Source organism: Mustela putorius, unplaced genomic scaffold, assembly GCF_011764305.1.
Source record: "Mustela putorius furo isolate JIRA1106 unplaced genomic scaffold, ASM1176430v1.1 tig00537227_pilon_pilon_pilon, whole genome shotgun sequence".
NCBI lineage: Eukaryota > Metazoa > Chordata > Mammalia > Carnivora > Mustelidae > Mustela > Mustela putorius.
Window position 1 is genome coordinate 17,044,151 of NW_025422368.1, and position 26,750 is coordinate 17,070,900.

General features: G+C 36.4%; 1 protein-coding gene across 1 annotated transcript in view; it reads right to left on the bottom strand.

The window, feature by feature from the left end:
• LOC106003695 (60S ribosomal protein L23a-like) overlaps positions 1-15,949 on the bottom strand; it is a 45,103-nt gene extending 29,154 nt beyond the window's left edge. Inside the window, exon 1 of the mRNA XM_045073243.1 lies at positions 15,467-15,949. Coding sequence (XP_044929178.1) covers positions 15,467-15,944 — 478 coding nt within the window. The 5' untranslated portion in view covers positions 15,945-15,949. The remainder of the gene's footprint in view (positions 1-15,466) is intronic.
• Between the last annotated feature and the right edge of the window lie 10,801 nt (positions 15,950-26,750).

Here is a 26,750-nt window from a genome sequence, read left to right on the forward strand (position 1 = left end):
TTTTATTTATTTATTTGACAGAGAGAGACACAGCAAGAAAAAGAACACAAGCAGGAGAAGTGGGACAGGGAGAAGCAGGCTTCCCACTAAGAAGGGAGCTTGATGTGGAGCTCAATGTGGGGCTCAATCCCAGAACCCTGGGATTATGACCTGAGCCAAAGGCAGACACTTAACGACTAAGTGACCCAGACACCCCAAGAAGTTATTTCTTTTGGGATGCCTGGATGGCACAGTCATATAAGTGACCTGATTAGGTCTGATCTCAGGATCATGAAATAGAGCCCCACATCAGGCTCTGTGCTCAGCACTGAGTCTGCTTCAGATCCTCCCTTCCTTTGCCTTTCCTTCTCATGCTTTCTCTCTCTTCCTCTCAAATAAATAAATAAATCTTTTTTAAAAAGGAGTTAAAAAAAAAATAAGTTATTTCTTTCGCTAATCCCCTCAAAATGAAATCAAAATAAAGAGAAAAATAATCAATCTTGAAATGCTTATGGCTTTTTATTTTCTCCATACCACTTCCTCCATATCATATTTTTACAAAGGGCCTAAGTGTGCAAAAATGTTTATAAAAATATTTTCTGTAAATTCCAGTCCAATCACTTTGGAACGTGTGTGATTTTTTACTTCCTAACTCAAGAATTAGTCTTGATTTTCTTTCCAAAACAAGCAGGCTTTAGTTCAGTTGAGGAAATACAATACGTAATTCATCCAGGCTGTAATTTCAAACTGTTGAGCTTCTGGCAACTTGCCCCTCCTCACCATTCTTTAGCTCTTCCTCCCCTCCTCCCTTTCTCCTCTTCACTCCCACACACCCACAGCCCCCAGATAGCCTCCATGGAAGCAACACGTTTGCATATTGGAATGATGGTATGGCTTTGAAGTCACTCAGGCATAATAATTTGTCTTCTATTTTAAAAAATAGATCTACTGGTAAAATAAATCAAATGTTAGGCAAAGTGTTTTGTGTTTTGTGCCTCTTTCTGAGAAACAAAACTTTCCCTCCATAGGGATGAGAAATGATTTAGAGCATTGGAATAAACTTCACCTCTCTGTCCCCAAATCCTTCATCTTCAAATATTGACTATCTTGATGAGAAATGCAGATGATCCCCAACAGGCCCAACTCAGAGAGAGTGCCAGAAAGCTTAATATGTGGCTATAACTGAGAAAGCAGTGCCTCTAGGTTCTTTTCAATGTTCACACCTCAAACATGGAAAGTATTATATTCACAAGTTATAGCTCACAATTATATAATATAATCCTTTGCTTCTTCTCTGCCTAGTTGGAAAGGAGAGATAGGAGCTGATAAATACCGAAGTAAATCCAAGCTAATAGAAGGAAAAGAAATAGTTTTATTATATATTTATAAATGTATACTGTTTATCTTAAAGATGCAGCCACACTGATCCCTTTGTAGTCATTTTGTTGGGTCCGTAATCAAAGGAGCAAGACTGATACAAAGCGAAGCTTTATTTCGTGCCAAGCATCGAGAATCAAACTGACTGGCCAGGGCCATCTCTTGCAAAGAGGCGACCTCTCTCTGCCTTACAGACTAGCTTTTAAGGGCAAAGGCCATGTGGTTGGGCCTGGCCACACACAGGCAGCCAATGAGATTGTAACACACAGAGAAAGCTGCACAGTTATGCTAGGTCACACAAAATTGACCAATTGAATTGCAATTTACCCTATAGTAGATATTTGAACTAGCCTATCACCTTGGTCAGAATTGGCGCCCAAAAGGCACCCAAAGGGCGGGACCCACACTCCTTGGTAGCTACGGAGACAGTATGCGCCCCCACTGATTGGATACCTCCACCTGGCCTAACCCACCCTTGTATTTGGGCTTTGTTACCTGGGACTGGTTTCCAGCACTAGTTTTTCAGTAAGTCTCCTGGGGGGAAGGGCAGGGCAGGGACAGTTTAAGTTTTACTGTATAAAAACAAAATCATTATTTAACTGGATGAACCTGCTCTGGCTAAATAGGCCCTTACAATTTTCAAAAAAGGTGAATGTTGAGGTCAAGCTCCATGCAACACTGTTTATAGGCATTAAATACCATTCCCAAAGTAATTTCAGAAAAATCCCGTGATCTCAGATATATCAGTGATGAAGACTATCTTCTTGACCAGCTCTAAAAGCATAGCTTCTAACAGCTTAAAGATGTGTCCCAATGATGGTATCCACTCCCTCTTAAAATGCTTCCTGAGAAAGCTTAAAATTATAAATCATTTGTCTGCTTCTTTGAGATCTAATTCTTCCACCACCCAGAACTGGCTCTTCAAGGACCTACGGGCCATCTCTTTTTAAATAGAACACTGAAGAAGATACCTCTCCCCCTGGCTCCTAACCCTGTGAGAAGAGCCTAACTTCCGAGGACACCTTGCCCCAACTTGCACAAACACCCCCAGTCATAAATATAGTAGAAGTTTCTTCCTCCTCTGGATAATCCCCAATTTGCCAGATGGCTTAGTTACATGGACCAACACCTCCTTCACACTCTGCATTGACACACCATTTAGCACACCTCAATATTTTAAAAGTCTTCTTTTGTTTCAGCAGAATTGAGCTCAGGGTTCTCTTCCCTATTGCAATCATTATTGAATAAAATGTCTTTATCACTGTTAACTGGTGTCCAACTTTATCTTTGACATCAGTCCCAGTTCAATGAAGAAAACAGTAATCACTTTAGGCATTTCAAACAGGAGAAATTTAAAGAAACGTAGTTGGGTATATACAAAAATCTTATTGGAAGAATTGAAAAATTGGAGGTACAGTTATTTCACTTACTGTCTAAACTAGGAGAACTTTTTAGAATGAGGGGGGCTCTGTTAATAATTACAGTAGTATGATGAGTATAAATCGGAACTGTTCTAGACATACAGATATATGATCAACCTAAAGTCAGATGGCCACTACCATGTCAAAATCATACCAGTTAGCTGCTATTCAGAGTTTTGAAGCTTCTGCCCCTACTGTTGTGGTCACAGTCCTAAAAGGCTCACACCCACAAAGCTAGAGACTAGAAAGGGAAAGGATAAGGTGAGTCCCCACAAAACTTCAAGCTGAGTGTGCTTGTCAGGAAAACAATCTTCTCTTCTGCCTCCCCACTGTGTCTGAGCCCCTCTAATCAATAGAACCTGATTCACATCTGGACCCCTCAGTGCAACTGAGTATGGAAATGTTATTGATAGTTTTCCAATCTCTCCACAAAGGAGGAGGATTAAATGCTATATAATATAAGCATCCACTATAATCTATCATACCAAGCTATGTGGCCTTGATATCAAATTGAAAAATAAGTCTCTTCCATGTCAGAGCTCTAAAACTGTGAAGTATTAAGATTTCCAAGTCCCCTCAATGTTGCCTAAATGAACTCTGGACAACCTGACACAGGATCACTCATTAGTTTTACCCTTTGTTAAGTGCTGAACCTAAATCTATTTACTGTGAAAGGAGGCAAAGATGAGGAAAAAGAGTTTTTTGCCCTGAATCTCTATTTAGTAAGTTATTGATAAACTAATACTTTTTCAAAGCAGCAGAATTGTTTTCTACAAGTATAATAAAAAGAACATAAAGGATCTGTGTGGCCAACAGGAGAACTGCCTGAGGAGTTAAACATACAGTGATTCTTTGATTGGGTTTATGTTCTAGCTGCTGAGTATATTAAGGAATACTCACTAATTCAGTTACTTGGTTTGTCCTTTGGGTGTTACTATGATAGATATTGAGGAGTGTCAGATAGCATCTACTGGGGAAGAGATAGAAGAGGGAGAGAAAAACAGAAAATGACCAAGAGTCAGTTAACAGAAAAGACCCAGAAAAAGACAAAAAGACCCAGAGAGATACAGAGAGACAAGGGCAGGCACTTGCACCTCCCTCCCCGTGATACAGGTATACACACATGTACATAGGCACACATGCACACCCTAACAACAAGGGAGTGAAGCAGATTAGGGAAGAGATAGATAAAGGAGTACACAAAAGCAAAATGAAAGAACAAAAGTAAAATCAAGAAGATAAAAACTTAAAGATTGAGAAAAGTCTTTGTAATGCTGAAGCTATGCAGAGAATCAGTACAGCACAGGAACACATCTTAGAGATTTGGGGTTTATTCTTAATTGTTTTGTTTCTGTGTTATTTTTGATATTTTTGTTTTGTTACTAATGAAGAATGTCACATGAACATACATTCTGATTGTAAAACTAGCTTTCGTCCAGAATTAAATTGTTGAGGTAAAAATTTAAGAGATTTTAAGAGGAAATATTTTTTGAGGTTTTCAAATTGTTATCCATGCTTCCTTCATCCCATATTTCTACTATTTGGATAATGTGACCACCTACCTTGCTGTAATAATTTTGATATTGAATCAAATAAGTATTTCCCTTTAGTGTGGTTGAAATTCCAACATGTCTCCCTGATTCAGTTATCTGGGTCATTATCTAAAGTATTATTGCTGGGTGGTTTGGTTATGGACATTGGGGAAGGTATATGCTATGGTGAGTGCTATGAAGTGTGTAAACCTGGAGATTCACAGACCTGGGGCTAATAATACATTATATGTTAATAAAAAAATTAAAAATTATAAAACAAAAAAATAAAGCATTATTGCTGTAATGAGATTACATTCAAAAATCTACAAAGCCAAACACATTCTTAGTAAGTACAAATGTTGATCATTAGGGTTTTAATTAGAATAAACTTTGAACCAAAGGAGGTATGGAAATAAACATAGCAAGTCAACATCATAACAAGCAACTATTTTAGGGCATCTGGGTGGCTCAGTTGTTAAGCGTCTGCCTTTGGTCTTAGGACCCAGCCCTACACCGTGCTCCCTGCTCCACAGAAAGCCTGGTATCCCTCTCCCACCACCCCCTGCTTGCGTTCCCTCTCTTACTGTGTCTCTATCAAAAATAAATAAATAAAATATTTTAAAACAAAACATAACAAGCAACTGTTTTGGCAGAAAATATATAAGTATGCAAGTAAGCTCTGTAAAGTCTTTTTACCCTCCCCTCGATCTTTTAAATACCTTTGTTTTTAAATACCTTTTATTTCCAATTTTGGATACAGACATTGAATATCAAAGTTTTCAAACTGAGCCAGCATTGACTCACACTTGACTTTGCAAACAATTATTACAACCACTCCAGGTCTTTGCTAACAACCATAATGAAGAGGAAACAGAAAATAATGAAGTCAACGGTCTGAAAGTATTTTCTTCATGTAGAAACATCTTGAGTTTTCTCTAGTAAGACTTAGGTCTCCTTGCCCTATTTCAGGGGATAACTACTCTAACCTTAAAACCCTCAAAAGACATATTCTGGATCTGACATTTAAAAAAAAGTAAAAAGTCTTCAACATAAAATAAATCACATAATTAAGAGGGTGATTATGAATAGTATTGATACTTAAGTGCTCAAACCAGGGAGGAGCCCTGTTGTGTAAAATGCAATCAATGAGAAATTAAGGGAGACATATAATGTGTTTTCCTAACAAGGAGCCTAATTTGATGCTGAGTATATAGCAGTAGGAAAGCCAAAGTAGCGATTTTGTCCCTGGTGCTATAACAGACAGTTAGGTTTTTTAAAATGTATAGGATCAATAGGGCACTGGGAAGGAAAGTCCATATGATGTAAAACTATGCAGCCATAAAAGACTAATGAAGGAGCTCTTTATGACTGATACAGAAATATGTCAAAATAACAATATTAAGAAAAAGAAGTAGGATATAAAGCAACATGTATAGTATGTAATCACTTCCTTTAAAAAAGTTTTTAAACTTTAAGAGGGGAAAGACAATATATTTGGATTGTTTTTACAAAAAACATCTCTACAAGGATGACATTGGGTTGCTGGGAGGAGAAATGGATAGCTGGCTATGGGACAGAGATTTTATTTCATTGTATATTTGTTCATTCATTCTAATAAGCATGTACTGTACCCCAAGAACTCTCTAGCTAAAAATTTTCTCTATGGATATAAACATATTCTAAAATACAGATTCTAAACAATACTCACTATAGCAACAAAATTAGCAGGAAAAAACTTGAGAAAACCTAAAAGTGCATCAGTGGTTGATTGTTTCTGTAAATTGTGGTAGATCACCAATCTATTGAGTATAATTAGAAAGAAAAGGAGAACACCTGTGTACTCTGAATAAAACTGTCCACCTGTCATCCCAGAATCCTAGCTCCTATGTGCTACCCTTAGGTGAAACTTGGGGAGCCTCTTTGGTAGTATATTTGGTCATATGTGGTTTAGAGGGAAAAATATCCAAGAGAAATACTACACTAGCATGTCAAGAACATGTCAAAGTGTCCAATATTTTACCCTACCTGCAAGCTAACAAGCTAATTTGTTCGCCACAGTTTTAAGAATCTTGTAGAAGACACAAGACTCCAAAATAGAGCACTTTACTGTTCACAGAATGTAGTAGCCAGAGTTTCAGGGGTTTCTATGCCAGTCCCAGAGCTTGTAAGACAGATTATTTACCACACTGGAGGTACCTTGGTGGCTCAATTGGTTAAGCATCTGTCTTCAGCTCAGATCATGATCCCAGGGTCCTGGACTGAGTCCCACAACAGGCGCCCTGCTCAGCAGAGTCTGCTTCTCCTTCTGCCTCTTCCCCTGGTTTGTGCTCTCTCCCTTGTTCACATATGTTCTTTTTCTCTCTCAAATAGATAAATAAATATCTTTTTTTAAAAAAGGAAAGAAAGAAAGATTATTTACCACACTCAAATCCTTGGAAAGACAGTCCATAACAAAGGTAATCGTTGTCCCTGTTGAGAAGATGTACAGAACTACAAGAGACCTAAGGAGAATTGTCTCCCAAAAATATCTACCTCTCATTTCCACACCCTTGTGAATTCTAGTGAATTTTCCAATGAATATACCACCATATCAACCACTCTGATTTGGCAAACAGAGGCTGAGACCTAATCCAGTCAATTTTTCTTATCCAGTGGTAGTCTTAACTACTTGTCTATCAACAAGACTCTAAGCCCCAGTATAAGGTCAATCTTCAGGATTGATCCATCATGCTCCACTGGGTCCAGGAACCAACTAGCTAAAAAAAAATAGCATAAATCATCAGTGTCTACATTAGAAACCCAGATGGACATTGCCTTAAGCTTCAGTATTGACCTCTCTGCTTGGCTGGAGACATAGATTCAGGTAGAAAAAATATATTTGCACTTTTTTATTTTCCACCTTAGGCCCCCAAAGCAGGAGTCTTAGGGAATTCTGTTATCCATAAAAGCACTTTCTAGTGAGTTGAAACTATTCTGAATGCCTTTTAGCACTGAGTTGGTGCCATTGATCAGTTTGGTGAAAATGAAAGACAAATTTCATACCACTTTTTCTAGTTGAATGACCTTCTCATTGTAGGGATAACTATTGAAAAAGTGAACATAAATAACAACTCAGTTATCCTTCTGGAAATCTCAAGGTAACCAGAAATAACCAATTTGGAAGGACTGCCATAGTCAACTATGGTCGACAGAAATAACTGAAGCTTTTCTCTAGATCCTTGAAAGTGTCATATAACCATCTCTAAGATGCAAATCACTATTTGTGGGATAGAAGCAAATTAATGCCTGCCTTCCACACAAGAAGTACACTTGCAGTGGTGCATATGGTGCCCTTGGGAAAAAAAAAAAGTATTGTTTACATTTTGGGGTTCCTCAAGCGGAGTTTACATCAGGCTAGATACCCAGGTTAATAGTGCTTCCAATGTGCCTGTCAGCCAACTATTGAGCCTTAAGATTCCCAGTTCAGTTCACATAAATGAATCTGATTCTTGTTTCTGGAATGACTATCCAAGGAAAGTCAGTCCAACCTGTCCTGTTTGTCTAGGCCACCAACCAGATGGCCCCTATTTCTGAATCTCTCACAGAAATCATTGTCCGTATCTCTAGATGTTTGCCCACCCTCATTCTCATACCTATTGCCCCATCATTTCACTGCATGGACAAATACTACCTGGCTGGTGTGTTAAAAGGTATGGGTTTCACTTTTTCCACAGAAAAGCATGAGGAGGAAGAATAGTAAACTCTAAGAGCACAGACTCTGGAGCTAGGATGCCTAGATATGGATCCTGATTCTGCCACAATTTTGTTGATATTACTACTGATCTGATCAGGAAAAAAAAAATCTTTAAGTACTAGGAAGCTGTCAAGCTTACAGTACCACATATGAGTTTCTAGACTTTGTAAAGTTTGAAAGCTCAAATTTTATCATTGGCAGCAAATAGTGTCAGTTGTGTTCCTTGAAGCAACAGGCTCACTTTCTTCATTTTTGAGAAAATGTCTGCCAAATTACCAAATCTGAATAACTATAGTTTGTCAGCCAATCGTTTTTTCAAGTAAAAATGTTCCATGAAAAACCAGTTAGTTCAACTTACAAATCAAACAATCACACAAGGGCTTTTTTTCAAAACAATCATCATACTACCGTATATAGCAAAAGGGCTTAATGAATACTTCCTGCCTTGTCATATAGAATATTAAAATGATATGTACTCAAAAGTTGATACTTAGTCAAATTATCATTTGTACTCCTTTATCAAAGACAATCTTAAGTGAAACTCATTTGGTAATTGACAGGGTTTAGAACACACTGGGCCTAACATGTGGCAATTTGGCATACCGAATATTTTAAACTGAAGGAATCTGAGAAACAACACATGCAAGAAGGACCCTCTCACATGTCCCTTCTCCCCTAAAGTAGGTCATAAGACCCTCAAATGAGAAGTGCCCTCCCAATACCTGAAAGAAAGGAATATCCTTATCTCCAAAGATGAAGAAATATCCAAAAGAATCCAAACAAATAGGCCTTGCTCAATTTTCTACAGTTTACTACCCTTAGATCATATCCCTTTTGTTCTGTCATGTTTTTCTACAACTTTCCATTCCTCATCAAACCTATTATAAAAATGCTCGAGCTTAGCTACTTCTTTAGGTCTTTATTTCTTTATAAAGATTCTAAAGTCACACAAAACTAATAAATTTGTATGGTTTTTCTCCTGTTAACTTCTTTTGCCATTCCAGTTTATAAAGCTCCAGTCAAAGAACCTAAGATAGATGGATGAAGAAATTCTTCTCCCTTACTCACTGAAGAACAAAATAGCTATTAGTACAGTTTGGTGCTATAGACCTAATTTGTGCTCAGGACCAGCATTTTTACCTACCATTGTTACGCACCATTAGTGCAAATGTCAGCATAGTGGAAAAAACAAATAACTTTCTAGTACTATTGTAGAACTAGGTTGATCTCATGGAACCTTTAAAGTGTTTTAGAGATCCAGGGATTTGCAGATCACATTTTGAAACTGCTGGTCTCTGTGAATATGGTAAATTCCTAAACTAGGGCAAGTACAGTAGAAATGGAAAAGCAGGGCTGTGTAGGGAAGAAATTTTTGAGTACAACACACAAGATTTTGTGACAAAGTACATGTGAGAACTGTAAAAGAGGGGTCAATCTTGCTGAAAATTGGCTGACTACCTGATATTAACATAAGGAACAAAAGAAGGTGGCAGGAAGATCAAGCAATGGGTCTATTTATATAAGGTTTTTGAGACTAATTTTCCCTGTAACCAAAGAAATACAAGGGAAAATATTTTGTTTAGAGACAATGATCCCAAGTATAGATGAGTTGATGGCTGAAGTTATCATCTAAGCCAGCGACCAGTGGAACTATGATGACTTCATTGAAGGAATTATAATTACAAATCTAGAATTATAGGAATTATAATTATAAATCTAGAAATAACTGAGAGAGGTGTTTCACTGAATTCTCACATAGGCATCAACATTAGAAGATTCTAGCCACTTTGGAATTTGGGTCTACAACAACAAAAGATGACACCTTTAGCATAAATATAGTGTCCTTGACAACAGATGGCAAACTTGGCTAAGACATTAGTGACTCTCAACAGAACAAGGGGCATCTTAACAAGGATATGTGCTGTCACTCATTGTCCCTGGAGCAAACATAAGCAGTCTCAACATCAGACATCATACTCCTTGGAATAAGCTTCAAGGATCATCAGTAACATTGGTAGTAAAGCATTGGGTGGCCATCAGCTACAGAGCTACATATGGGGTTTGCAAAAAAGAGAATCTCCATCTGAGACAGAGTAGGAAGAGTAGGGTATAGGTACATGATAATCAAAGAGCTAGTTCATGGAAAACATGAGAAATTATCTCTGGAGAAAATTCCCAATGCTCTTTGTGAAGAATTTACAGCAGGACATGTGTTCCCACAGAAATGTAAGAAAAGTCAGAGAAATATTGTTCTGAGATACTATTTTTCCTCCCTCAGTGATAAAACCTAACAAATGATTGATGATTGGGCATAAACAAAACCTTGACACATGGAAATAATTTTCTGGTTATTCTTATCTTCCACAGTATTGGCTTGATCCAAAATTCTATTTTAAGAGAAACCTGTTTTCTCCAAGAAATGTTGATTTAATTATACATCAGAAAGTGAAGAAGTTTCCCTTTTTTAAAAAAGTCATTTGCTATGGTTTTATTTTATCCTCAAAGACTCCATCTGTGTCTGATCATTAGTGATAACCACATAATCACTACAGAGTCTGGCATTTTTAATATCTATTTTCCACTCTATGCAATACTAATCTTTGGAGAATTTAAGTTGTTTCATTATATTTTAGGATGGTTAACCTACCCAAAGAATTCCCGTTACAAAAAATGTGATACGTACACACTGAAAAGTTCTGTAACCTGACCACAGCTGAAATATAGTATTTTACTGTATGGAGTTTTTAAATGAAGATTTATTAAATGCATTACTTACTATAAGTTATAAAACCTAAGATGATAATTAAAGAATTATGAACCCAAAATATATACTGAATACTTATAAAATGTTGGTTATCTTCTATTACCTAACAAAAATAGGTCATGAATAGAAATTACCCACCACTCTCCCCCTCACCACTAACGTCCAACCACACTGGCTTTTTTGCCATTCGTTAAACATGACAAACTTGTTCCTGCTCAAAAGCTTTTGTACTTGTTATTTCCTTTTGTATTGGTTTTGTATTTCTGCACAACAAAAGACCTCAAAACTTCATGACTTAAAATAATAAGCATTTATTACCCCACAGTTTCTGTGGGTCAGACTTTCAGGAAGGGGTTAGGTGGACACTTTGGCTCAAGGTCTCCTGCGAGATTTTTGTAAGGTGTCAGCTGGAGCTGTCATTCGAAGCTTACCTGGGGACTAGAGGGTCTATTACCACTACAGTTCCTTCTCCTGACTGACAAATTGGAGCTGAGTGGGTGTTGGCAGGAGACCTTAGCATCACCATGTGGCCCTGCCCCATATAGTTGTTTGAGCGTCCTTAGGGTATAGCAGCTGGCTTTCCCCATGAATGTTCCAGGAGATCAAGCTGGAGATGGAAATGTCTTTTATATCCTGACCTCAGAATGTGCATACCATCCCTTCCACTGTAGAATCTGATCATACAGACCAATCCCAATATACGTGAGAGGGGCTATAGATGAGCAAGAATACCAGAAGGAAAGGATCATTGGGGGTCGGGCCATCTTGGACTGGCCTACCACACTCCTCTCCAGTCTTTTAATTTTTTCCTTAGCTCACCTGATTCAGGTGTCTGCCAAAAGGTGAGCTCCAAGAAAAGATCTTTCTACCTGTCTAAAATAGATTCCCCTTGCCCTATTAACTTCTTGCCCTATTAACTTCTATCCTATTATCCTCCATTACTTTTATAACCCTTACCAATGCCTGAGATTATATTATTTATTTCCTTATGTATTTATTTTTTTAATCATCTATTTCCCAAGAAAAGTCAGAGAAATATTGTTCTGAGATACTATTTTTGACAGGAGAAACTTTGTCTATTCTTAATGCACAATTGGTTCTTAATGCAGACCGATTGTGGAGTATAGTGCCTAACACGTAGTAGGCACACAGTAAATATTTTTTGAATGAATGAATGATTTTTGAAGCAGTGGTGATGAATTTACACTCTGCTCTTCATGTTCTTTTACCCCATTTTGTAACTATACAAAGAGAAATACTAGCAGAAACCTGAAGGATGAAAAAAATCACAGGATTAGATCTCCATGATATATTGTTTCAGTGAATTATAGTGTTATAGTGTTAGCAATTAAGTTTTTCATTATTCAATATGAATGACTTTTACCTCAGTGAAATTTCAAAGATTTATAAAATATTTTAATTATTATAAATTATGAGAAAAAGTAAATAATTTTAAATATTGAAGTATAATAAACAGTAAGCCATCAGGAAAGAGTATTTGGAAATAACTGTAAGTGAATAAAGATAATAATTTTGGAAGGAGCTTAATTTCATTAAACAACATTAATTAAGAATTTAATACTTCTGGTTCTGGTTCATGGAGCTTTTTATTACCTCAATACCTGAGGTACATCTATTGCATCATTTTGTCACTAAACTGAATGAAAAAAGAAGTTTGCATGTTTTATACCGACAAGGGAGAATTCTCTCCACTGACCCTGTTCTCCCACATGCAACTCTCCAGGAGACAAATTGCAATTTACTCCTACTGTACTAATAAATATAATCAAAGTTAAAATCCAATGTTTAAATTTCATCTAAGATGCTGTATTTTATACTCTGAACCACACACATAAAAAAATGATTAGAAATCTTCTGTCGAATACTCATTTCTGCAAAGTCATTTGCACCTATGCAATTAGATTATCATGGCAATAATCTGTTCAGACTAATAGCTCTCATTGCAAATGCAATTATTCCAGATGTAATCTATTTTAACTGGGTAGGAGAGCAGAAATGGGAGGTCAGACAGTAAATGAACCTCTGACTCTTAGATCAAAGTAAGCAAAGAAAGGTTCATTCTAAAGTAGATTGCTAAATAATTTCTGCTGTATGATAATAGAATTATAAAAATGGAGAGAATATTAGAAATTATTTAAGCACCCTCCCGAGCCACAGCCAAAGTTTCTCCCACAATATCCAAGCTCTATTTGAACTTCTGCCAGTATTGAATGTCTCTCATCTCAAAGTATTTTTAGAAAATCCAGAGTTCAAATGTTGAGCCAAAGTAACTCTCTTTGAAGTTTCCACATTTAGAACCATAAGGCTAATCTTTCTGTCACTGATCAGTCCTTTAAATTAGTGATTCTCAAACTTGCTTTCACATTTGAGTTATCCGGAAAGCTTAACTACTAATGCCTAGATCCCATCAGCAAAATTCTGATTCATCTTGTTGGGGTGTGATTTGGGGATCTAAAGTTTCAGAAGCTCCTCCATGTGATTCTAATGTACAGGTTAAGTTTAAGAACCACTGTATTTGCAAAGAGCTGTCTCATTCCCAACACTTTGTCTTCTCTTCCCAAAACTAATTCTTCCCTTTTCCTTCAGTTATTTTTCACATGACCTAATGTCCAGATTGCCTCATCATCTTAGTTCAGTAAATATGCTCTACTTTATTGGAGTCAATCCTCACAGACAAAACCTAACAGTTCTCCAGTGGTCTGCCCAGTGCAGAATAAAGTTGCCATGGTGATTTCTTACTATATCCAGAATGAATTGCCTTAGTGTTTGAATAACTATGTGGCACTGGCAGCACATAGTGAGCCTACAGTCAACTAAAGCTCTTAATTCTTTTTCTTGTGAAATGACACTAAACCATGAATCCCCAACCCAAATGTACAAAGGTGATTTTCTGAATTTTCAATTTATTTTTTATCATTTTATAAGTTTACTTTCATATGTCCTACTTGTTAATTAATGAATCATTATTCAATAGCCCAGGGCAGAGGTTAGGGTAAGGCAAGTTTGGCATTCACCTCAAGGACAAAATATCATGGGCACCATCACTATCAGAAATCAAGACAGATTTTTTTCAGCAATAAGCAATAAGTGAAGTATAACTGACAAAATTGTAATGTATTTAAAGTATATAATGTGATGATTTCATATATGGATACTATGGAAGGATTCCCACAATACAGTTCATTAACACATATTTAGCTTTTTTTTTGTGAGAACACTTAAGTTCTCCTCTCAGTAAATTTCGATTATTTAATACAGAAGTATCAACTATAGTCACCATGTTCTATATTAGATCCTCAGATCTTACTCATCTTCTAACTGAACGTTTGCACCCTTTTATCCTTCTCCCATTTTTCCCACCTCCTAGCCCTGGTAACCACCATTCTACTGTTTCTGAGTTCATTTTTTTTTTTTAAGATTCCATATATAAGTGACATCATGCAATATTTTACTTTTTCTGTCTATTTCAGTTAGTATAAAGCCTTTCAGACTGATTCATGTTGCCACAAATGGCAGGATTTTCTCCTTTCTCTTGGATGAATAATATTCCCGTGTGTGTGTGTGTGTGTTTATATGTATACAACACATTTTCTTGATCCATTCATCCATTGATGAGCACTTAGATTGTTTCCATGGCTGGGCTACTGTAAATAATGTCACAATTAATGTGAGAATACAGATATCTCTTTGAGATAACACATAATATTTTAATGTCATGTTAAAAAAAACAATATTCACGCAAAAATATCCATGATAAATGAAATATCAGAATTTTAAATAGATACACTATTCTTTTGTATTTGTTTGTTTTATAACTCTGTACTATTACCCAGTGGGAGCAGTCATTTCCAAGCAACATGTGGTTCCCAGGCCACAGTGGCCATCAAACCCCCAGGTGCAGCCCACCTCATCTTCACTCTGGTGGGTTTATGGGGGCTGACACTGATATGCAAACAGACTGGACAAATTAGAGCTTTGTATATATACTCGTGTTTTTTTGATTATAGAGTTTTTATTACCATTTGATTCATGGACTGGGAGGATATTTTGACAAGTGTGTATAAAGGCACACGTTTTTCTTTTCATCCCAAGGCTCCACAGCATTGCAATAACCATTTGCTTCCACTCCCAGGCTTACATGTGTAATTTAATACACATGCATTACACATGTAATGTGTAAATTAAACATGACTTTCGTATTTTTATCTAAGACATTGATAAATATATTAATCAGGAAAAATTCAAGTAGGAACCTTAGCTTTCTGGTTGAGAAAGCTTGCTCCAATTTAAAAATTATTCAAATAATTAAAAATTAGTTTACCTGTAGTCATTTGTTCCAAAATTCTCCATCTTCATATTCCTGTACCTAAGAGATGCTCATTATTTACTAAATTGAGTTATACTTTTAGTTTTTGATAAATTAGAACACCTCATTTTACATATAGGCAAAACTCTCAGAAAACTTAAGGTGTTTTATTTAAAATGCATTGTAACTTTTATTGTCCATACTTTTCATCTGCACAGAGAAGAATGACTAATTGTTTCATTTGATTTACTTAGAACAATTACCTGTATAAATGTTTTTTTCTTTATTATTTTTTTTTTTATCATGAAAAAACTGTATTTAGATTTAGCCAGCTGGACTCAGTGTAGATGATCCTAATTTTGTTGGCAACATCCAAAGCATCATAGTTCGGGGCCAGCCGAACGTATGCCTTCTTCTCTCCATCAGGCCTGCTTAAGGTGTTGACCTTGGCTACATCAATGTCATAGAGCTTCTTCACAGCCTGTTTGATCTGGTGCTTGTTGGCCCTGACATCCACAATGAACACAAGTGTGTTGTTGTCTTCTCTTTTCTTCGTGGCTGACTCAGTAGTCAGGGGGAACTTGATGATGGCATAGTGGTCAAGCTTGTTTCTCCTGGGGGCGCTCTTTCGAGGGTATTTGGGTTGCCTTCCGAGAGGCAAAGTCTTGGGTCGTCCGAATGTAGGTGACCTGCGGATCCTTTTTTTGTGACTGTGGACGCCCTTCAGCGCCGCTTTCTTGGCTTTCAAAGCCTTTGCTTTGGCTTCGGCTTTGGGAGGGGCAGGGGCTTCTTTCTTAGCTTTCGGCGCCATCTTCGTAAAAGGGCTGTTTTTTTCTTTAAATAGCGGAATAAAGAGGTGGAAGTCATGGAGCATCACATTTTTATAAAGTATAAGAAAGAATTTTCTAACACCTGGAAATTTTCAAACTTAAATGTGAGCTAGTAATTCCCTTGTCACTAGCAGGCTTTAAGCATAAAAGGAACACCACTTGCTGCGCATGTCATAACAAGGAATCAAAAATGTAAGATAAGGAGCGTGGACTCAATTACTCTGGAGGTCCTTCCCAGCTCTAGAGCTCCATGATAAAATCCCACAAATAAGCAGTATTAGAGAGCTCCACAGAAGTAAAATTCAGTGGTTCCTGAAGCTTCGTATTGTATATAATTATGAGTCAAAAAGATATTTGAAAAAAAGCAATGTAATTATTTTCATGATTTCAAACCCAGGGGCTAAATGGGCATTCTGAATAGTCCCAATCTCCTTCTAAACAATCCATCACACCCTGTGGAATCCACCCTACTTCTCTGCCTGCATTACCATTCTGAACTGCACATTCTATGGATTCATCACTTACTTGTAAAGTAAAACATGTTATTCTATTTGTTCTAAAATTGCTTCTTTCTTACCTTTAAGGAAAATTAAAAGTCATTTATATTGTCTCCATACTTCTTTGCACAAACTGAATTGAAAGGTACTAACAGAATTTTGATGACGTATTTTACAAAAATCTGTTTACAGTGGCCCGAGGAAAGAATAAATTTTTTATCCCATTAGAGATGAAATACATATATTTGGCTTCTCTACATGAGCATTTCTCAACCTGGATATTCACTAGAATTACCTGGAAAGTTTAAAATACTGATGGCAAGGCCCCACCTTAAGCCAATTAACATCAGAATCTCCTAAGGGAAAAGGAGCCTGGGTAAGAGTATTTGTTAAAGTGTCCCAGTTATTTTTTATGTGCACCAAGTATGGAGATCCTCTGTTTTATTTATGTATTATTCTCTCTCTCTCTCTCTCTCTCTCTCTTCCTTTGGCACAGGTGGAACTTAAAAACAAAAACAGTCAGTGGTTCTCAGCGTGTAACTGATTCCACACCAGTAACTGAGACACAGGTGCAATCAGAATATTTTAAGTGCCCAAAGAGGACAGAAAGAGTGGCAATCACTGATTTCCAAGAGGAGTTTGCCTCCCTATTTTTAAAACTAGATTGAAAATAAACTATCCTAATTTATTAGTTACGATTATTTTTGTTTTGTTTTGATTTTACTATAAAACACAACTGAGAAATAAGTAGACCGTAATTTGGGACACTTCTAGTATGTCACAGTGCCCTGACTAACTGCCGGTAGGTTATATCCTAGCATCAGTACTGTTTAGTAATGAAAACTAGTAGCTTTAATGCTTTTTAAATCTCAGATGACTTTAATTTTAAAACTCAGTTATGGGTCTATCATTCTGATCGTTTATTTTAAAATAAGCATTCAATCAAATCTGTAGAAGAAACAGATCATGGATTTTAAAAAAATAAAGATCTACTAAAGTAGACTGTTTCAAAGACAGGATAAATGACATATATATGTCATCCTGAATGAAGGAGAAGGGAGTAGGTCTCTGGGATGTCAATGGGAAGGGAAAAAAATTCATAGGATGTTGAAAAGGAGTAAATGTTCGGTAAACAGATGTTTGCTGGACCATACAGAAACAATGGGACATAGAGAGGAATTTTAGAGACTTTGCTAAACTCCTTCTCTCTACCATGCCTCGTTCATCTTAGAATATAGTTAACTATAGGGATATCTCCCTTCCTGGAGCAGAACCTCTATCTAAACACTTTAAGGCTTAGGGGGAAGGTCAGAGTTTCTTCCTTAGTCTTTTGAGCTTTGACAATTTTCAGCTCAAAATAATCCATATGCCAAAAAGTAGCACATCATGGGGTGATTTTTATGAGCTGCTTTAAGACCAATACTGTTGTTTGAAAAAAATAAGGTTAAAAGTAGCTTTAATAGTAAAATCCCCTTTTTTTAAATATATGTATCTTTCATATATATCAGTCTTCCATATACACATGGAATATATATGTGAACTATATACACTAAATTATATGTGGAATTTTCTATTTGTGCGCTATTTATCCCTGGGCTTAGAATTACTGAGGATTTTTAAATTTTTGTTTCAATTGTTTGTTTTTATTTTATATTTTTTGTACAAACAATGAATTAGTTGTGTAATTTTTTTAAAAATATTTTTAGAGAAAGAGAGCAAGCAGGGAGGAGAGACAGAGGGTGAGGGAGAGAGAATCTTTTTTTCTTTTCTTTTTTAAAGATTTTATTTATTTATTTGAAAGACAGAGATCACAAGTAGGCAGAGAGACAGGCAGAGTGAGGAGGGGGAAGCAGGCTCGCTGCTGAGCAGAGAGCCTGACGTGGGGCTCGATCCCAGGACCCTGGGATCATGACCCAAGCTGAAGGCAGAGGCTTTAATCCACTGAGCCACCCAGGCGCCCCTCTATTTTATTTTTTTAATTTGAATTCAATTAGCCAATGTATAGTGTCATTAGTTTTTGATATACAGCAATTCAGCAATGTGCAAGATACAAAATCAATGCACAGAAATCAGTTGCATTTCTATACACTAACAATGTGACTGAAGAAAAATAAATTAAGGGAAAGAGAATTCTAAATAGACTTCACAGAGCTCAGTTTGGGGCTTGATCTCGCCACCCTGAGCCAAAATCAAGAGTCAGATGCTCAATGACTGAACCACTATGTGCCCCTAGTTAGTTGTGCGATAAATAATATAAAGTTTTATCAATTTATATGGCTTGAACTAACTCCAAGTTTTCTTTTTTTTTTTTTTAAGATTTATTTATTTATTTTAGAGAATGAGAAAGAGATAGCATGAGCATGAGGGGCAGAAGGAGAGAGAAAATCTTAAGCAGGCTCCACATCCAGCATGGACCCATTCATTATAGGGCTCACTCTCACAACCTTAAGATCATGAGCAGAAACCAAAAGTCTGATACTTAACCAACTGCACCACCCAGGTGCCCCCCACCAGTTTTTCTTATACTGTGGTTGAGACCCAGGAACCTGCTACCATAGATTACTTTCAAAGACACAGCAAAGCAAAGCTGTTTTAAATCAAATATTCAAGTTTCTCCCTTATCCTATTTCTTTTGTCTTCCCCTCCCTCTTTCTAGGAATAAGAGTTTATATCATTTTTTAGGCAACACAAATATTTTGTTGGATTATAAGAGATGAGAGTGACAATTTAGAAATGTGGGTATTATGTTTAGACATAGTCTATAATTCTATATTATATATACATATATTTAAGTATATATATTATATTATCTGTCATATACATGATATATTGTATTATGCATATAATATTATATATTTTATATTTTTATATATTACATATATTATATATATTATGCATATAATATTATATATATGATATATATCATTACTAAGATAATAGGGGAAAGAGTGATTTGGGGGAAGAGTAGACAGAAATACTAAGTTTATAGTCCAACCTCTTGATATTTTGGGTATTCTTTAAAATTAGTCCAAATCTCATCTACTATTGAAGACTTTCAGCATATTCATTAATCTTATCTCCTCTGAATTCTTATATTGTCTGTACAACACATTGAGATCAATATTGAATTACATTGTTATTTCACTTTTTGTGTGTGTAAAACTGACTTTTATAATGAGAATACGAACAAATTAAGGGCAAGTCTATAACCTACATGAGCCCAACCACGACCTTATGCATGTAACTATTCAATAACTATCTTTCACGTTCATTACTGAAACGGTGTCTTCTTGGTGGCCTTGCTCAATTGCACTCAGATTGTGAGAGATCTAAGTCTCTAACAATCTACTGGCACCCGAAATTAAATCAGTGATCTGTCACAGTTAAATCAATGATCTGTCACAGAAGATTATGCCATAACATGTTTGACAATAATTCCAACTTATTTAATTCATTTTTGTTTATAATAACTATCTCTTCATCTGATCATATGCACATTGCTTAATTAAACAAGAAATGCTTTACCTATGTAGTCTAGATAACAGACAAAATTTTTTTCAAAGGATGAATTTAGGGGAGGTCTCCCCAAAGTTTGCTTGGGATACATGAGAACATTAAAATACTCCCAAAAAATTATGGTAAAATAAGAATGAAAAATGGTGCATACTTAGGGTGCCAGTTGATAGAGTATGTAACCTTTGATTTCAGGGTGGAGAGCTCAAGACCCCCATTGGGTATACAGCTTACTTTAAAGAAAAAAAGAAAGAAAGAAAGAAAGAAAACAACTAGATATCCTTATGGGGAAAAAATGAACCTAATTCTTAACTCAGAGTATATGCAAAATTAAGTCCAAAAGGACAGATTTAAACAAAAAATTTTAAAAATCTGCATACTCAAACCAATCATAGAAATTCACGCTGTACATTAATATGCTAAGCTTCCGTGTGAATTCTTGAAGTGAGTAAACCTTTTTAATTTGGTTTAACCCAGCATTTCCCATTGAAACCATTTGTTGTATAACATTCAATAACATCTTGCTAAAAATGCTTTGGGAACCGCTGATTCTAACTTGCTGAAAATGCTTTGGGAACCGCTGATTCTAAGATTCAGAATTTCATTCCCTCTCTTAAAGGTCATACTCAAATAACACACTTTTTCATTATTAAAGTTTATTAGAGTTAATTAAGAAGGATCTTAACATCATAAGCCTTTGCTGTGTCCAAATTGCTCCTTAAAGATTTGTCATGCAGAAGACTTTCAGTGTCTGGAGAACCAATAAACAATCCATCTATTTTAAGGTCCTTAGAAACAAAGATGATGGGGCACCTGGGTGGCCTGGTGGGTTAAGCCTCTGCCTTCAGCTTGGGTCATGATCTCAGGGTCCTGGGATCCAGCCCCACCATCAGGATCTCTGCTCAGCAGGGAGCCTGCTTCCCCCCCTCTCTCTTCCTGCCTCTCTGCCTACTTGTGATCTCTCTCTCTGTCAAATAAATCAATAAAATTTAAAGAAAAAAAAAAGAAAGAAACAAAGATGATCATTTCATTTACCAGTTAGTCTCCCCAGAGCATAGGAAGGCTGTTAACCTTCCATTCGCTAATAACATTTTCTCAAAGGTTCATTCCTTTTCTCTGGTTCAACTGTTAGATCACAAATGGTAATACTTTAAAATATTCTATCTGGGAATGAATCCATTAACACCAAAGGAAGCTTTAGATTATGCACAGTGAGACTGCTTGACAAAAAAGAACAATGGAAAAGAACATCAATCCTGATAGAGAACAAAACCTTCTAGCTATGTTTAAAATATTAAAATCTGGTTTGCAGCAGCTTCTGTCCCTCTATGAAAACAGAGAAAGATGGTGAAAGCATAGAGCTGGAATAGGGTTCTGGATGCCATAGTAACGGCATCTTCAGTGATGACATTATGTACCACCTGGTGCTCTCCTGACTAAATTGCAATATTATGTCTCAGTATTCACCAAGGTGGGAAAAAGCCCAGGCATAAAACAGAACAATCACATTAAAGCAACAATTCACCTACAGGTTGCAGTAGGATGCATCAATCTTTTTTATATTCCTAATAATGTCCTTTGTGCTACCAGGTGTTAGCTCCACAGCAAGATTTGTGAGCAAAGCCAAATTTCAAAATAAAACAGAGAGCTATAAATGTGTTAATCACAAACATGCATTGAACACCCCACTGAAATCTAATTATTTCAACTTTAAAAATCTTGCCAAATTTCAGTCTATTTAATCAACGGAGGTTCTAAGACAGAGGCTGAATGACCACACTGGGGGAAAATGGAGGAGGGCTGGATAAGACCTTGGACTAGATGATCTATCACAACCTTCACTACATTAAAATGCAATATTTCTGTGATACAGTCACAGTATCCTACATTAGAACTGAACAACCTACTTGATTTGAGAAAAGTTCCACTTTTCCACCTGAGTAGGGAAAAACCCAGTTCTGCTGTTTGATTGCTTTACTCTCACATGACTACCACATCCCTGACGTTTCTAACACCAGATGTGTGGGGGTTTTCCCCAGAAAGCAATTTTATGCAATACCAGATGGGTGTCCTACAACTTAATTCAATTCTGACACTATCTACCTGGACAGAGCCTCAGGTCCCAAAGGTTAAGGGTTCAGTCCCACAAGATTACATAAGGTGAGGTCTGGGAGTGTTCCCCAACTTCTGTTCCCATGGAGTTGGGGTACATCACCCTCCTGGTACTTAAGTGTGTTCACCAACCTAAAAGCTCTCTGAACAACATACTACTGGGCTTTTTATGGAGAATTTATCACATAGGTATGATGGATCATTAACTCCATTTCTTTTCCCTTCTCAAGAGAATGGGGGCAGATCTGAAAATTCCAAGCTTCTGTTCATGGCACAGAACTTCTGGTGACCAGCCCTTATCTAGAAGCCATCAAGGAGCCATCCAGAGCTGTTTCATTAAAATAAAAGATACTACAATCACTCAGGGAATTATAAGGCTTTCAGGAGCCCTGTGTCAGGATCCAGGGTCAAAGACTAAACAAAAGATGCTCCTAGTACTCTTATTACTTAGGAAATTACAAGGGGTTTAGGAGATTTATGCCAGGAACTGGAGACAGAGACCAATATAAGCATTTTCTATTATCTCAGGCTACTAAATAAAGGTATTAGTAATTTTCTGATTTTCCATGAAAGAGAAATCCTTTATGATTTTATAGACCTCACCAAAAAAAGTTTTATCTAATGGTAGGCCCTAATTCTTTCCTAGATGTGTCAGTATTTCTTCAATAAGCATCTATGCATTGAGACTTTGTTCCATGTGTAGCATTATAAGTGCTATGTCATCATTGCTGTTCACTGTAAGGACCTATTTAATCAGAGTGACTCCGTCTTGGTTAAAAAGCCATTTTGTTGTTTTTGCAGTAAAACTTAAATTGACCCTCCCCCCCCCCAAGAGGAACTTACTTAGAAGCAAGTCTGGGAAACCAGTAAAATATGGTCGGCCAGTTCCTAATAACAGAGCCCAGAATACAAGGCTAGGTCGACCACTTCCTGATAACAGAGCTTAGAATACAAGGACGAGTCAGGCCAGGTGGAGATATCCAGTCAGTAAAAAGCACACATACTATCTCCCTAACCACCAAAGAATGTAAACTCTGCCTTTTGGGCAACAAACTTGAGCACCAATTCTGACCAGAGTAATGGGTTAGTTCAATTATAATTCAATTGGGTACCTGCGTGTGGCCTAACATGACTATGCAATGTTACAATCTCATTGGCCACATATGTGTGGTCAGGTTTTTGCTCTATAAAAGTTAGTCCGTGAGGCTGGGAGGGGTCGCTCTTTTCGGAGGCGGCCCTGGCCACTCAGTCTGACTTCTAATGCTTGGCATAGAATAAAGCTTTGCGTAACTTTAACTTTGTTTCAGTCTCATTCATCTGGCCGATCAGTCTGATTTCTAATACTTGGCATAGAATGAAGCTTTGCATAACTTTCACCTTGTCTCAGTCTCATTCCTTTGATAATGGACTTAACATTCATCAGATATTTCTGGCTCTGTCCTTTGAGAACACATAGTGATTGCACTTTCTGCCTCTTTATGAAGTTAAGTTTGAACATGTAATTTGTTTGGGCCAATGGCATATTTAATTTTTGGGGGTCAGTGGCATATTATTTCCAAGCAGAAGTTTTAAGATCCAGTGCATTTGTGATATTCTCTTGCTACTGCTTTCATGATTCTGGAAGCACATATCAAAATGAAGTCTCCATTATCCTAGGTCCTTGAGTCACTCCATGGAGCAGAGCACCACTGCTGACCCATGTTGGACATGAAATCTAAGAGAGAAATAAACTTCTGTGTTACATGGCTGAGATTTGCATTGTTACCACAGTGTAACCAACCTCTTCTATCTGGTAAGAAAAAAGATAATCACTTTTAAGAACATTCACTATTTACATAACACATTATATATTATTGCATTTATTCCTCACCACAATCCTATGATGAAAATATCTTTACCTTCATTAACAAAGAAGAAAAACACATATCAGAGGGATTAAGTAACTTGCCCAAGTTCAAACAGTTGGAAAATGGCAGAGCTACAGATCAAACCAGGTTCTGAATACATGGTCTTTCTACCCCCCATACAGCATGTTCTTGAGAGAACTAAATTCTAATCAGACTAAATTTTTTGAAAGATGAAACACCCTAATCTGAAACAAAACAAGTGTGTGATATATATACAGACAATGAAAAAAAAAAAAAAACTTTGCAAAAAATATAAATTAAAAAAAAATCTGTTTGGACCAAACTCAATTATTAATAGTGATATAGATGTGTCTTGAACCAAATTTATAAGATATTCATGTTTGTGAAAATAATCAACCAAATAACCAATCGATAAATTAATGTGTTAGAATTAGAATTAGATTCTGGATTGGTTTACAGCTGAAGAGGATGCCCCAAAAGTATGGGGAGGCACTAGAGACTTTTGAAAGAGCAGTAATATAATTTAACTCATTTATTATTATCTGTTACATTTGCACAGTGACTTGTTTCCTTTTGTAGTCCCTGCAGTACTAAAAATTGGTGAAAATACCAAGAAGCAATCCTGTTGAGGTCTTTTTTTTTTTTTAATTTTATGAAACCTTTGTTTAAACCACACTAAAATGCTTTTAATGGAAATAGTTTTTGTTATAAATGTACTACAATAGCTTTTTAATACTAAGTTTAGAAAATGTAATTTTAAGAAAGCTCCCATTCATAATAGTAAATAGTAATAACTATATAATGCTGAAGAGGAGCAAATTTTACCACCCCAAGATATGCTTCTTTGGCATATTGGTTATTTTAAGCTGGTCTCTTTTTTTAAGATTTCATTTATTTATTTGAGAGAGAGAGAGAGCATGAGCGGAGGGGAGGAGCAGAGGGAAGGAGAGATGCAGGCTCCCCACTGAGCAGAGAGCAGAAAGCCTAACGTGGGGCTCGATCCTCGAACCCCGAGATCATGACCTAAGCCAAAGGCAGACACTTAACCAATTGAGCCACCCAGGCACCCCTAAACGGGTTGTTTTTAAGAAACTGCAGACATGAGAAGCTCTGAAAACCTAGTAGAAGTTATCCTTTGGTAAGATACACTTACATTTATAAGGGCAATCTACATCTGTAAGGGTGTCTCCCTCTCTGTACCAGGAAGAAGAGGATGACTCAATTTCTAGAAACTTTATCAGTGGTGATGGCCAGACCTAAATCTGCATAGCAACCCCTCAGGTGTGTTCTAGAGATATTCTGGGGATCCTGATAAATGACTTGTTTTCCCTTAACCTCAGCTGCCTCTTTTCTAAAGTAAAGGTCTCAGAATAAAGGTCTCAACCAAGCTACCCCTAAGGTCACTTCTTATTGCAGGATTAACCAGCCTATCAAGCAGCTTCAAAACCATAAGCCAGATATCTAGGCCACCCATCACACTATGACCCACGTATGTGTGTGAATCGTATGTTTTAATTGCTTTATTTCTGTTCCGAAAGTTGTTCCTAAGCTGAAATGTTTCTCTCTAGAACAGATTCTACCTCTCATCTTCCTGGGGTCTAGAAACTCATGTAAAAGTCTCAAGAGATTTCATGGATCTTTTATGCTGCTGGCTTTACATTCTTATAAGAGAATTGTCTTCTTGTATGAACTCCTTAAAATTTTTTCTTTTACAGTTTTTTAAGTATAAAGTTTCTCAAAGGCTCCTGGTTAAGAAAAGTAGGCATTGCTTTCTAAAGTGCATATGCTGTGTATAATGGAAAGAATATTCACCTGAGAGGAAAGAGGGGTGGATTCTTGCTCCCCCAAAGTCACTAGTCTGTATATCATTAGTATCTAACACATAGCAGACACTCAGTAAATGCTTGTGGAACTGAATTGGAAATGCTAAGCCATTATTGGGAAGGATTTTGGTGTTGTAACACCACCACCTAGTGGGAAATCTGATCAGAAAAAAAAAAAATTCAAAGTACTGAACGTATTCTTTTGAACAACTTTGAATCAAATAAACTCAAATGTTGGAGGTCTGTTTGTAAACAACAAGCCAAATGTTAAGGCCAAATTTCTTGATCATTGGAGTCACAATATGAGAGTTAGTACATGAGAAAAGATACTTCTGGTCAAGTAATTTTGGACAATTCAGAGTAAAACAAAAATAAGCTTTTTTAAACATGAGTCTTCTTAAAGCATGTAATATGCTAATTTGCATTTTGATTCTCTAAGAAAGATGACATTCAATGTATTCTTAATTTTGTGGTACACATTTATTCACCTTATAATGTTTTTGGAATCAGAATTGAACTTACAATTGAGGTATATATTTAATTTAGCTATAGACTTTTCTCGAAAGTGATTAAATCAATGTCTAAGACTTACAACTATAATTATACTTTTACTGAGGATAAATATAGTAATATGCAAGTTTCACAACCTTTATTTGAATATTCTTTTTTTCAGAGAGTCTCATAGGAATATATTCCATATGACATATTCTTATCATGGATCAAATTTAAAATGTTGATCTAATAATATTGGAATGGTTGTCTTGATAAATTGGTAAATTGTACATTGACTTTGACATTCTTACTATACTAATCAGTTTCACCTTTGTGCTTTATTCAATGGCTTATAGTCCAGTAATTAGAGCACCTAGATAAAGTAAAATCTGGCTAAAAATACTAAAGTTAGTAGGAACAAGGAAATATGTCCTATAGAAGAGCAGTGAAGATATAAGGACCTAACATTATACTCTACATTC